A 14,850-nucleotide genomic window follows, 5' to 3' on the forward strand; every position below is an offset into this window, starting at 1 on the left:
TCCAGTTTTCCTAGATAGGAAATAAAGAACTTTTCTTTTGTTCAAGCAGATGGACGATTTTATTGTCCAGATGTTACTGTGAGTCTTTAAGAATTCAGGAAATACCTTCAGAACAGCGGTAGGTGTTTTAAGGGACAGTCTAGGTTTTTCAAAGATCGTCGGATAATTATTTTCGGAAAATGGACTGCTCAAGTCTGTGACTCTGATGTAATGGTAAAATACACTCCAATCATTGAAACACCTGGCTGGAATCTGAGCATTTAACTTAAAGTGCTCATTTTATGCTTTTTCCCTTTCCTTTATTTTGTTATATATCTTTTTTGTGCATGTTATAGGTTTACAAAGTGAAAGTGGAATAGGAGTATCACACTATTCCATCTCTGTTTTAGCTACAGAGTGAGAGCTCAACACATAGGGTGAAAAGAGGAGCTGCAGCAATGTGCAGTACAACAAAAATGTGGTGTTTTTTGAAAACTAAACCATGTAAACCTATTCTGATATAACCTCTAAATACAATTATGAACCTGAAAACGAGCATAGTATGAGCACTTTAAGGACACAATGCTACAGACGTCTTTATGGAAGCTGCTTTAGAATGAACATTTGTAGTTTGTAAGAGGGAACAGTATGAGACGGGAGGAGTTTTATTAGAACTGAGTTACTAGTGTAAGAATCTAGTGGCACCCACAGTCTTTACTCAGCTTTTTTACAGACATTTATTTACCATGCTTTTATTTAAAAAAATTAACCACCAAATCTTAATTTCAGGTGGCTTAAACACCAGCCATCAGTACTCATGTGCCCTTTACATTCTGTAAATGTGTCAACTGCAACTGACTTAAATACAAATAACCTACCATTAAACTACATCTGTAGAAAACATCTTAATGTGGCCTATAATGTTTGTTAAATTGTGTTGAGTGACTGGAGCTCAGAACTAACACACATGTAGGTTTCAATTTGTCTGCAACTGAATATACAATTGTTAGTGTTTATTTGGTTACACTTTACTTAAAAGGTATCTACATAAGAGTGACATGACACTGTCATTAACGTGTCATAAACATTATAAACAAATCATAAACGTTTATGACATAACGCTTCTGTCATTAAGGGTCATTCGGTTTTTGTCATAACAAGTTAGGGTTAGGGTTAGAGTTAGGGTTCATGTGTTCATGACAGTGTCATGTCACTCTTATGTAGAGACCTTCAAGTAAAGTGTTACCGTTTATTTTTGTGTATGCACTCTTCCCATCTTACCTTCCTCTTGGCAGATGCCTTTGTACTTGACAATGTTTTCATGGTAGAGTGCCTTCAGAATGTCGATCTCACTCGAGAGGTTGTTGCTCTGCTCCTCCCGGTTCTCCGGCTTTAGGGACTTCACTGCCACCAGCTCCCCTGTTTTATCTCCCCGAGGGTCATAGCGACACAGCTCCACCTTACCAAAGTGACCCTGCATGAGGAACATGAAAAATTAAAATTATTCAGTTGATCAAGAAAGAGTTCTAGTCTACTTCCTGTCTGGGACCAATTGTTTCTCATCATTGGCTAAAGTCCTTGCTTATTTTTGGTCTGTAGATAATACTGTCTTCTGTATTTTTTTAATATCCTTACAGCTCATTTTAGATTATGAAGGATCACAAGAATGATCATACTCCAGGTGACACTTTTTAATAGTACTTAGCTGATGTGTACCGTAAAAAAAGAGCCCATACAGTACTCACCATACTACTACATCATTTATTATCTAATGTATTACTAAATATTTACCAATCCATGTGAACTAAAATGTACAAGTCGTTTTGTTTGTGCATTTGGAAATTCTCAGTTTGATCATTCTTACAAATGGTAAGATCTGCTAGCTAAACAGATCAGAGATTAACTCAAAAGCATAAATACAGCAGGAATAGTTTACCTCTCCCAGATCTCTGATCTTCTTCAGGAATCTCTTTTCAAACATAGTTGGGTCCACCTCTGGTGTAGGCTGGGGTTTGATAGATGGGTCTGAGAGGCAAAAAAAGAAACAAATACATTAAGCATGCTGGGTAAAACATCAACAAACAGTCTTTTCTTCAACATAAGCATGCCTGCGTCATAGGAAGTCTATTGTGGTTGACTGTGTCAAAGTTTTCAACAGAACTCAGTGTGGTTATGTAACTGTTTGAATGCTCTGGTTTCCACACAAATGGCTACTTTTAGTAGGAACATGTATTGCTCAAGCAAGACCCATTCTGTATCAACATTATCAATACTTATAAAACAGTTTATTTATCCAAAACTTTGTTTTTAAACTAATTTTCAAACGCTTTGAGCTGCAATTAATAGTTGATTGATATTTTAGTTAAAGCGATTTTGTTGCTGTTTTGGGATTTTAATCTATAAAAAGGTCATTGTGGTAATAAGCTTTACGCTTGAGTCAGACTGACTGCAGTATCCAATTCTGGCCAGCAGGCGGAAGAACAGAGTACATTTTGTTGCCATGGGGCCCAGCGGAGGGGCAGATCAGTGATAATGCACCTAGTGAACTTCCTCACTAACATCTGAGTTGAGTAAACAACTCTCTCTCTCTTTCTTTGCACTGCTTACTGGGCTGCTGCTAGGTGAGATACAAAACATGCAAAACATTCGGATCATATTCCAAACTGTAGACAAATTCCTGCCTGAATTTTGGAACCTGTACCTGCTTATAGCCTGTTCTGCAGTGTACACTCAATTATATTCAGATCTTTTTGGAGACATCTAAAGGCAATAAAACTGCTTAAACAAAAGGTTTTACTTCGTATTTGCATCCACCCTATTATATAAAAATACCAAACATAATGTACAGCACACACATTCCCCTGATACATACTCTTTTCCTCTAGCATGTCTATGTCTCTGACGATTGCCCTGAAGAAAGGTCTCTTCTTGGGGTCGTAGTTCATGCAGTGGGTCATCAGTTCTGCAAGCTCTTTGCAGTCTGGGGTGGCCAGTTGGCACTCGGTTTCATAAAACCTCTCCCTCTGCTCAGCACAAAGACACACGAGAATGAGAGGGTGCATAAAAAAACAGAGTTAGTGTGATCATTGATGTGTGATGGTGGACAGAGAATATGTAAAGGGAATAAAAAGAAAGTATCTTAGCCATCAGATTTGAAATACAAGTCTAGTTTAGATGTATGTCTTCATGTGTGTGCCCCCTACCTCTGTGAGTTTCTTGTCTTTGAGGGGGACCTCTCCATCATAGCAGATCTCCCACAGAGTCGTACCAAAGCCCCACTTGTCAGCTGCGACACTCAGGGAGGACGTGCTCTTCACACACTCTGGAGCGATCCATGGGATACGATCCACACACTCTGCAGAGGCAAACAAAGTCAGCTTTAGCAACAGTGACTCAATTATGCACATATATCTTTTAGTTCCCTGGTGTCTTTGTAAAAACAAAAGATTATTGTTTTTAAATCATCAATTGTAATGATGTTTGACTGAACCGATGTGTGGATGAGTGATGATACCCTCAAAGGCCAACCTTGCCCCTTTAATATGCGATAATGGGAAAGTTTCCTCGGATATTACTATGTGTGGAATCAAATATACTTTTTAGCAAGCGAAGAAAACATGTACTGACCCTTACACAAAAATGCCTTCAACAGACTGAGATATCATAATAACTGAATAACTACATTATAACCACATTGGCCCGTCCTCATCAGGCTGTAACATTCATATTTCTTCTTCTAATTTGGTTGTGTCTAATGTAATATTGTTAATTGTCTTCATATATGGGATCTATTGCATGTCTGTCTGCCATGGAAGAGATATCCCTCCTACAGTATGTTGCTCTTCTTGAAGTTTCTTCCATTTTCTTTTCTTATTGGAGGGTTTTTTGTGTGTAGTTTTTCCTTATCCCCGATTTGTCCACATTGGTCTCAGCATAGAATGTAATGTATGTTATTGAAACTATATGATCACTTCAACCAATGCTGACAAAATCTCCTATGTAAAAACAAAATTTGAAAGTAATAGTTAGAGCGTGACATCATGGATTGGAGCCTACATATTCTCACCATGCTCCAAATACCAGGAACTAACAGGAAAATGCAGTGGCGATCTGAATGGCTGACTGGGTGGGTAGCTGGCTTAAAATGTTGACTGACTGCGTCCACTGAATCTAAAAAGGCTTGGCTTTGTCTGGCTGAAATATATTACTCTGACTGGAAGACAGGATAACTGATTGGCTAACCTCCATGGCTGGCATTTTAGCTTCACAAATCCATAACATCAGATGAGGGGTGTATGTTAGTGAGTTACAGAAGCTCAGGGTGCAACACAGAAGGACTTACTGGAGGAAAAGAAGAGGAGTGAAGAGGGGAAGAAGCTGTAGTGGGGCTGAATGGAGCGAAAAGGGGAGATGGAGACAGAAATGGGAGTGGGGAAGGAGATAATTGAGTGCAAGGACAAAAGAAAGAGAAAAAAGAAATAAAGCAATGATGGATTTGAGTAAAGCGATCAGAGATTGCTGGGAAGGGAAGAGTGCTCCCAGTGGGTTTCTCAGCACTTTACCCACTATGTTTTCGATCAAATCTATATACCGTACAAGGACATCAATGTGTAACTGGAAGACTGATTGTTCTGCAAAGTGATGGAGGCAGAAGAAAAAATGTAAAGAGTTCTGGGAACAAAGAGAAAGGGAGGAGCATTCCCAGGGGTGTGCTGCGATGGACATTTGCAGAGAAACATTTCCAGTATGTCCTGTACAGCCACAATGTTACATCACACAACTTCTAGCTTTAATTGACAAAAAGAAACATTAGACTGAAAGCAAGGGAACCGTGCAATCTGAGAAATGTCCTTATTATTGTGCCATCTTCCCTGAACCCAGATCTGAGAGGGAAATGTGCCCGATGCAATGTGTATTGATTATGTGACAAATGTGAGTCCTATTGCTGACAACCTCTGCCTGATCGGAAATGTTCTTTTTTTATTTATAACCTCCGCCAAGGAGGTTATGTTTTCGGCTGGGTTTGTTTGTTTGTTTGTCAGCAGGATTTCAGAAAAACTACTTGCCCGATTTTCATGACACTCCATTCAATTCTGAAGCAGATCCGAATCACGGGGCGGATACACAAATAATTTTTCGCTTTCGTTTTGATAGACAATACTGTGTGTATCTTTGAAGTTCTAGTTAGTTTCCAGAATGTATCAGAAATGTATCTAACCAATCTATTGTCCAAATTATTTTAGATTGTGTGCATTGTATGCGTTTTGGTTTCACTGCTATTTACAGCTGACTGGGAAAGAAAGCGGAAGTAATTGTGAAATATTCCATGGTAGGTATTTTGTAACCACTTAGGTTTCACTTTTAGTAACCAAGAGGGAGGGAGGGAGGGAAGGAAAAAAAAAAAAAAAGAGAAAGAGAAAAAAAAAAAAAAAAAAAAAAAAAAAAAAAAAAAAAAAAAAAAACTGCATGTCCATGCATAAATGTGTGTGTGTACGTGTGTGTGTACTCACCCTCTCTGGTGAGTACTGTGATTGGTATTCCTGGATCGCTGAGCTTGATGAAGGGGCCTCCTTCATTGGTGCCCCGTCCATCTCTGGCCAGCAGGATGTTTTTAGCACACACAAAGCCATGGACCAGCTTTTTGTCCTCCTACACACACACACACACACACACACACACACACACACACACACACACACACACACACACACACACACACACACACACACACACACACACACACACACACACACACACACACACACACACACACACACACACACAATACAAAAAATATATCAGTCAAAAAGCAAGATAGCAAATATAAAGATTAGGTTGACAAAATGGTTCCAACATGATACAGGTAATGCCATGGGCGCATCCAGCGCATACATTTCTATAGTTTGTGTGTAAAGTGTGTTGTGTTTTTTTTTTTACGGTCTCACCAAGTAGCTCAGAGCTGAGGCCAGCTGCTTGGCCACCTGGAACTTCCATGGTGTGCCGAGTGGGCTCTGTTGTCTCCTCATAAACAAGTCCAGTGGCCCTAGCTGGACAAACTCCTCAACCATGATATCTGTTCCACGCAAAACACAAAGAGACTAAGATGTTACAAACAAAAGCCCCACACTCTCAAACACATGTACATACTTTACACACAGTTCCTAAAATGCACTTACTCTCCTGGTGGCGGACACACACTCCATACAGCAGCACTATGTGTTTATGGGACACTTGTCGCATCATACTGGCTGTTTCAAAGAAGGCCTATCAACAGAAAGACAAAGACTAGATTTTAAAAAGAGCTACTGCTAATAAGTATTGTCTTTCAGTATGGTTAGAGGTTACAGAATGGATGTAGTCCTCATATGAACAGGATGTACAAGGATCTGAGTGTGTCTCACCAGGGAGATGTCCCTGTGTCCAGAACCCAGCACCTTAAGGACCACCTTGACCTCCTGGAAGGATGAGTAACCTGCATCCTCATCCTCCTCACTCTTCACCCTCAGGGTGCCTGAGTAGATGTTGGTTCTTGTTCCCCGTCCAAGGTGCTCCTCCTGGTTAACACAACGGAGATAAAAAGTGTTACATCCAGTATCCAAACTATGTCTACTACAAGAGCAGGGCTTCTAAAACTTTTGTTAGATACATTTTTCTGTCCAGAGAAGTTGGTTAGTTAGTTAAAGTTTGTTTATTCCATGTGTGCTGGAGGATAAGCAACTTCTACTTCAACTTGTACCCTCATTCGAAATGAAGAGGAAAGTACTTGTACGTAGAAATAAGTTCAACGTTGTGCTCTATGAGGAAGATATATACATATATACATAAGATACAGAAGAGAGTCAAGATAATGTCTGCATTGGTCTGATGAGTGTCCTCATATTCGAGGAATTCCTTTTCTGTTTTTAAATTATATAAAAACGAGAAGAAGTTCAGTTGTTAAGGGAATACATTAAACGGTGTGGATTATTGCAAATGTGGGGGGGGGGGGAATCATACTGTGTAGTTTCTGAATATTTTGTCACCGTTATTTACATAAAATGCAGCACACTGGAAGCTTAAACTGTATCGTAAAAAACATCTTTAATCATTTCAAACTCTGTAATACATTATATGGACTTACATTTTTGTTTTGCATTTTTGCAACAGACATCCATTACTGCAGTAAGGGCGTTATACAGTAGCCGCAGCCCAGCTGGCGCGCGCATATGTGACTAATGTGACTATTTATTTATACCTGTGCTGGTGGTCGCGAAACTAGTTGCAGTCTTCTCCTGAACAGAGGCGGCGCTAATGAGGAAAGGCTACCGACTTTGATCTTTCTACGAACTAGAAGAAGAAGAAAAAGATAAACAACGGCAGAACTGGCAGCAGCATTGACGTCAAAGCTTCGATTTGATGACCTACTTCTTCAGATCAAGCCTTTCATTCACCATAAAAGAAGTCATCTTAACCCAGTAAGTTTACAAGAGACTCTGAGAGTCCTGGCATCCGGTTGCCCAGGATCTCATTCATGCTTCCTGTTTCCGCTTTGTCACGCGCCGCTGAAAAACTAAAAAAAGAGTGGTGCGCGACCTCTGCTCGCACGCTATAAATCCGGGCACGCCGGCAAGATCTACGTCATTTTGACGTGGCTGCGGCTTGGCTGCAGCTACTGTAAAACGGCCATTACCATCATAACATTGAAGACAGACATGAAGATGAGATGGTGTACCTGTTCAATCTCCTCCTTGAGAATGCGATGGAAGCTGAGCTGACTCTCCTGCATGGGAGTCTGAGGGGTCGGTGCTCTTTCTTTAGTGACCACCAGCAGGTTAGAAATCTCTGCAACACAAACACACATTTTAAGGGTCATACCGGGTTTTTGTATGAAGTTGTGCATACTACAAAGTATGACCATTTTAGCGATTTAAGCCATTTTCAAAAGTACGATAAGTGTTTTAGATTAGTTTTCGTCAAAATCAAGCAGCAGAGACAATTGTTTGTGTTTGGTAATCCCTTAGAGAGAATGTCACGTCTGCTTCTGTTGTTGTCAAGGTCATGTTATTGTAACACTGTCGAAAGTTTAGATTGACTTTTTTTAAAAGTCTGCAGTGCATTCACACAACAACAATGGACAATTAAAGCTGCAAGGGGGGGTAGCTCATATTTTTTTCTACTACTACTATGGGCTAACAGTTAACATAGAAACATAGAAGATTAGATATACATTTACATGCCGCCCTGCTGGTAGGGGCAGTTTTTTACAACTTGACCTACTTTCACTTACGGCGCAGTAAAGTCAATCAGATATCCGTGATCTGCGTAACGACAGTACAGTGGGATGTTTGCCTTCAACAGAGCGACAGTAATAACCTAATATAATAAAAAACTACATTCTCGGTTATGTTTGCACTGAATATCGCATTCAATAAACAGAAAAATAACTCTTGCAGTGCACATGAACAGATGCGCAATATTAGCTCACACATAAAATAGCACCCTCGTGAATTAGCCTACTGTTGCTAACGTACATTCATAAATCCTACATAACATCGTCCCGTACCTACAGGACCTCAGACTTACTTATTGATGCACGCACAGAGTAGTGTCGACAAACTTAGTCCAATGAGGGGAGAAAGGAAAGCTTTTTTCTCTCTCACTCGAGACCGCTGTGTCCAACGTTACTAGAAGGTAGAGCAAGCTACAACTGACAGATAGAGAGAGAATGCATCACTACAGCCAATCCAATTTGCTCAAAGCGATGGTCTTTTTCACCAATAGGTTGCATGTAAGGGGGGAAAAAGTAGCTTCCACTTAAGGAGCCCTCTTGTCTTTGTGTCTTTGCTAGTTTAAGACCAACGCACTTGTCAATTTCCCCGAGTAGCGTGTTTGACAGGGTGGGGGGCATGGCATCACAATGGTGGCTCTCCATCGTGATGTCGGCCAGCCATCCTGGCACAACCCTAGTTCAGTATCACATGTAGACCACAAATTTCATGTAAATCAGATGATGTTTGTCATATAAGGCACATTTCTTGTTGCCAGCGGGGGGCACTATGACCAAAAGTCAATATTGGCCTGTATATGTCCTCAGGCCTGGACTCTTGTTGATTCTGTGAAATATCAAGCAGATATGACAATGTATACTGTAGTTACAGCTAGAGGTCGACCGATTTATCAGTTTTGCCGATTAATCGGCACCGATAGTTGATTGGTGGAACTATCGTTATCGGCAAAAATCCATACCGATAGTTTTTCCTGGTTGCATCCGTTGCTGGAGCGTCTGCTGGCATCATGCATTACAATAGCGGCATCTATAGGCGAAATAAAAACTATCACTGATGAACTTGTGTTGTTTATTTTCGACACGTGTTACTGCGTGCTGCACGGAGAGCACATGCTGTGCGGAGAAGGCGGACATCAGATGCGCGTTTAAAGCATCGACAGCAAAAAGTATGTATACAGTACATTTTGTCATATCATTATAAAGTTATTAATTTGTTGAATAGATGCTGCATTAGTAGAGAAAGAACAGCACAGTATGTTTGTTTGCTTTCGAGGCTGAGATGACGCCAAACATTAGTAGTAGGCTAACTTACCTCAAGCGGTTAAAACACTGACAAAAATAAACACAAGTCCGACCCAAATGGATCGTCCACGATCCCAAACGGCACCTATGATTCATATTTAGATAATTTAATAACAGTTAAACGTAGAGACTTACTGATTGCTGCAGCTAAAAGCTAACGAATTAGCCGTCACGGGGGGTGTCTTTGGTGTCTTTCTAGCCTTTCCAGGTGATTTTCTATCCAGCCTAGAACTTGTGCCTTTTTTCGGGATTGTTGAGCATTAAATCCAAACTGTTAGATCCAAGATTTATCCACTTGATGTCCATAATTCATCACGTTTTCGGTCATTTCTGCCGCTAACTCCGTGCTACCGACAAGGGAATCTCCCATGATGCCTTTGTTTATGTTTTCAACCAATGGGAAGGCAGGTCCGTCACACATTACGCCTAAAGATAGATCCCTCCAGGTCAGAGATCGTCTGTTACCGTTCTACAGAGAAGAATGGCGTCACTGTTTTGAGATTTGGCATACATTTGGGCCTTTTTTGAAGAAATGTAAATAGTTTGTCCTTTATATGAATTATAATGCTCATTATGTTTATTTTTGCACTGGATGACTCCAAATATGTAGGAGAACTGTTTTAGACAACACACATGCTTGTGTAGCATTGCTGTGGGTGTATCAATTCTAAATACTATCAGTTGATTAATCGGTTATCGGCAAATACGGTCCAACCTAGCTATCGGTATCGGTAAAATCCACTATCGGTCAACCTCTAGTTACAGCCACTTTCTTGTTCATCGCTAAACACTCAAAATGTCCGACACGCCACGCCCACACCGTTTGACGAAAAGTTTTTCTTTTAATAACTTTTCATCTTTAAGGTGTTGAGATGGTACAGACAAAGTTTGAAGTCTGCCGGATGAAATCTCTAGGAGGAATTCGTTAAAGTATAGCACCTTGACTTTTAGGCCTACTTCCTGTTGCCACTAGGGGTCGCTATGACTTTAAGTAAATATCGGCCTTTATTTGTCCTCAGGGTTGGACTCTTATGAATCCTGAAAATTTTCGAGCCAATTGGACAATGTACACTCAAGTTACACCCACTTCCTGTTTTGATGGCGAAACGCACAAAATGGCCGCCACGCCCTATGACGAAAAGTTTTTCTTTTAATAACTTTTCATCTTTAATGTCTTAAGATAGTACAGACCAAATTTAAAGTTGAGCGGATGAAATCTCTAGGAGGAGTTCGTTAAAGTACGACATGTGGAAATGGCCAAAAATCGCACTAATTTCGAACTTTGAAATCAAAATGGCGGACTTCCTGTTGGGTTTAGGGTATGGCTCTAACCAAGTTTCGTGAGTCTACGTTAAACGCACTGCAGGGGCTCAATTATTTTAACTTTGTAGGGGTGCTAGCTATGGAGCTAGATTTGTGCGCCTATTCCCGAAACCCTTAAAATACGTAAATTTTCACCAGACTTGATGCGACCGCCAATTATGGTGAGTTTTTGAATATGTTAAGCCCCTCAAAAAGCAAAAAAATTGCCGAAAAAAAAAAAAAATTAAAATTTAAAAAAAAAAAAAAAGGTGGGTTGGGGGGGAGGAAATGGGGGGGGGGGGCCCCCCCCCCCACAAAACAACAAAACATGTATAGACGCTCATATATGCACTGGTATCCAGTATGAAAGCAAAACTGTATTTACATGTGGTAAAACAAGCTCTCAACAATTACGTCAATGTGGCAATGATCTGAACAGCTACTCAGGTCGGGTTGTGGGAGGATAAAGTGAAAATGTGTCTGTGTGCCTGTTACCGTACTATACATGCGTGTGTGCTTGTCTACATGTGTGTCTGTGGGTGTCTAATGTGACAAACCAGCACACTGTGGTTTAAAGGGGAAGAACATATCTGCACTCCAACAGCATCAACATTCACCGTCAAGGAGCGTTAACAGTACTGTTCTGTAACATGCAAACTGGGTTTTTATGCAAAACCCAAATACAACAGCACCCAAGTATTACACTGCACCCAATTTGTAACCCCTTGGCCTAATCCACACCTTATCATTACCATTTACTCTAAGGCTAACACTAAGCCAGCACAGTCTTATTTAAACTGGCTTATGTTTCAAACCCAAAATCTAGTGACAGGTACACACACCTGCCCAAATTCAAACCATGTAGTCCTTTCACCCATCTGCCATTCAATACTTAATGATATTCTTTTCACAATAGTTTAAAACCATGCATAGATAGACTTCAAACAACACTAGTAAAAGCTTGTATCATATTCTCAGGATGTGAGGATACCAGTGTTATTGTCATAGCAAGGATGTTGTATAATACATCCTTAATATTTTAACAGGTACAACAACACAGCACTCCAGTCTTTTATCTCCCTCTAAAGCAGATACAGCTACAAAACCCAACCCGAAACAGTCATGCCTTATGATAATAATCAACACCACACAACCCCAACAAACAAACAGCTCAACACATCCATGCACACATGCATAAATTGCTCCACCTTTCCCTGAGTGAAGAAAACAAAAGAGTGCTAGTTTGGTTCCGGAAACCCACATTTACAACTCTCTTCCTCCCCTGACACCATTTCGCAGAGACATACACATTACTCATGCCAGCTTTAGTTACCCTCAGTTAGTGAGAGACACACACACACACACACACACACACACACACACACACACACATACATACATACATATCTCTAAATCTTGGATGGAGGTAAAGCTTTGCCTCACTGACCTCTGGGGGTTGAAAGGTTCAACTCTGTTGCACTTCTGACCCCACCCAACATCACAGTCGGGTGTGGTCTATTGTATGTGTTACCACACCCAGCTGTGATGTTGTATTGCACGAAACAGTGCAGAGAAAAGTGTTATACTGCAGAGGGTGTGGACTGAGGATGCAGAGATTGCTTGATGCCAGAGCAATCAAAATGTTCAGTCTGCTGTAGCATTTATGTATGAACACTGCAGACTAGCCAAAACGTTTTTCTTAAAAGGGGTGATAGAATGATTATATAGGGTATTTCACACTGTTCCTTAAGGTCTCCTAAAAGGGTATGTATCTCCCTCCCCTCTTCCTGCTAAATGGCCGGTGTGTGTGAGTGAGAGCACGGTCAGCAAGCTTACGCCGGCAATCTCTTGTGGAGCATTTTATCTTTGAAAAACCACAGGTTCCAGTTAATCTTATAATGGATATGTGTGTTGAGTTATTTAAACAAACGATTGGGGAAATAAACGCCTCTTGTCCGCGAGTCGGCAGGCACTGGCCGCTGTCACGTCAGACTGTGGAGCTTCTCAAGTCCGACACAGTCGTACCAAATTTGCAATTAGCCATCAATTTTCGTAAAACGGCCCATATTTGAGCTCTACATAATTGATTTCTCGCATAAAAAAGTCTCAAAAGTGAATTTAGTAATGAAATAGCAGATGAACAATGTATACAATTTCTGAGCTCTGCGCGACCTAAATTCAGAAGACCAGCTGGTCTCAGATCAGTGGTTTGTATGTAAATGTTGGGACGTGACAAAAGGTACAGACTTGAGCCAAATAAGGTACAGCCACCTAAAGTTGACGTCAACTATGAGCTTTGTTGAGATTCGCCCGTTTTCAGCAGCAGTTTCAAATTGTGAGATTTGCATAGGAAATAGGTGTCAATGGGACTATAGAGGTTCTATGTATGCCTATTTTAACCACTGAACTGTCGTAATTCAACTATGACAAGGTAAACTCAGTTTTGCATTCTATCACCCCTTTAAGGATTTGTTGTTGCTTCTTGCAATGAGGACAAATTAACCTTAGCCACAATCTGGGAAATGGTTTTGAGGATTAAGTTCTTTTCACAACCATCATAATGGACGGATTTCTCATTTATAATAAATCAAGGGTGCACACACTGTCCTGTGACCCTAAAATCTCTCTCATCATAGGTTCTCAGTCCTTCTGGTTTGTTTTCTTTTCTCCCGTGTGCACCCATCTCTCTAATCTTTTATCACATCTATCACACTTTTACCACAACCACTTTAAATAGCTTACAATGGTATTTCAGCATGTTGACTGACAAACTGGAGTCATAAAAACTGTGTTCTCCTTGGGTTCCAGATGGTCTTTCACTCCATCCATGTCAACACTTACTTAACTGTACTGACATACTGATTTCTATTAGTCTTATAATAATATATTATATAATTATTATTTAAGACACAGCTGGGCTTTCTACAATTTTGTTTTTATGTTGTTGGTATAGTATTTGGTGTATTTGTGGTGTATTACACTTTTACATTTAATTATTTAAAGTTCCTTAAAAGCATGGCTTACTTACGAAGGTCTGTGCTGAGCCTTTTCTAGCGTAATGAATTTGTAGTACTGTGTGCTTCTTTATTTGGGTATTGGGTGCATGTGCCTTTGAGTGGATCACCATGTCACTTTTTTTCTATGTCTGTGGCAGGATTCAATCTACCTCTGGGCTGTGGAGGGCAGCAGCGCAGCAGCTGGAACTGGAGGTTGTCGGTGCGAAGGCTTTGGCCCTCCAGGTGGTCCAGCAGCTCAACAAGAGTGGCCCGAAACGTTTCAGTGCCGTACAGGCGGAACCCTTCCGAGGACACTTCAATCTGGAAGTTCTTATACTGACACACAGAACGTGACTCCCTCAGGTCGATCTGGATGCAGAAAGAGAGAGTTTTTAACTGGAACATGACAAAATCATGAACATGAGACTAAAGGAGATTGAATGAGCAAGTGAAGAGGAAGATTTTAGATTAAGAGAGAAGAAATCGGAAAATTAACATTACATTAAATAAAGAGAAGCAGGGAAAAACGGAGAGAGTGGGAGTGTGTAAGGACAAATTGAAGCTAGAAATTAAACAAAACAGAGGTCTTAGAGTAGCTATTGTTTTTTAGAAATTATATCTATTGCTTCTATTTCTATTTCAAAGAAAGTTTAAAGCTCTACAGACACATGAACTACATGCTACTACTTTAAAGTGCTCATATTATGCTTTTCAGCTTTTCCCTTTCCTTTATTGTGTTATACATCTTTTTTGTGCATGTAATAGGCTTCCAAAGTGAAAAAGCCCAAAGTCCACCCCAAAGGAATTTACCATCTCCAACAGAAAACACTGTTCATGAAGTGCTCCAAACAGCTCTATTGTAGTCCAGCCTGTACTTCCGTGATGAACGCTCGTCACTTTGTAACACACGTTATAATGCTCGCCTAGCTGCTAGCGTGACACGCCCTCATACTCTGCTTCTGACTGGCTTGTAGTGCAGACCAACGTACTGCGCGTGCGCGACTC

At 40.5% G+C, this 14,850-nt stretch overlaps 1 protein-coding gene across 2 annotated transcripts in view; it reads right to left on the reverse strand.

The window, feature by feature from the left end:
- Positions 1-1,208: 1,208 nt before the first annotated feature.
- Positions 1,209-14,850, reverse strand: part of LOC120564979 (tyrosine-protein kinase JAK1-like) — a 34,504-nt gene continuing 20,862 nt past the window's right edge. For both annotated transcript variants that reach the window (XM_039810254.1, XM_039810255.1), the window contains exons 11-20: positions 14,016-14,214; positions 7,691-7,800; positions 6,381-6,533; positions 6,156-6,243; positions 5,925-6,052; positions 5,490-5,628; positions 3,183-3,334; positions 2,852-3,002; positions 1,916-2,004; positions 1,209-1,453 (exon numbers count right to left, since the gene is read on the reverse strand). In XM_039810254.1, coding sequence (XP_039666188.1) covers positions 1,229-1,453; positions 1,916-2,004; positions 2,852-3,002; positions 3,183-3,334; positions 5,490-5,628; positions 5,925-6,052; positions 6,156-6,243; positions 6,381-6,533; positions 7,691-7,800; positions 14,016-14,214 — 1,434 coding nt within the window. In that variant the 3' untranslated portion in view covers positions 1,209-1,228. The remainder of the gene's footprint in view (positions 1,454-1,915; positions 2,005-2,851; positions 3,003-3,182; positions 3,335-5,489; positions 5,629-5,924; positions 6,053-6,155; positions 6,244-6,380; positions 6,534-7,690; positions 7,801-14,015; positions 14,215-14,850) is intronic.

Source organism: Perca fluviatilis, chromosome 9 (genome assembly GCF_010015445.1).
Source record: "Perca fluviatilis chromosome 9, GENO_Pfluv_1.0, whole genome shotgun sequence".
NCBI classification, from domain to species: domain Eukaryota; kingdom Metazoa; phylum Chordata; class Actinopteri; order Perciformes; family Percidae; genus Perca; species Perca fluviatilis.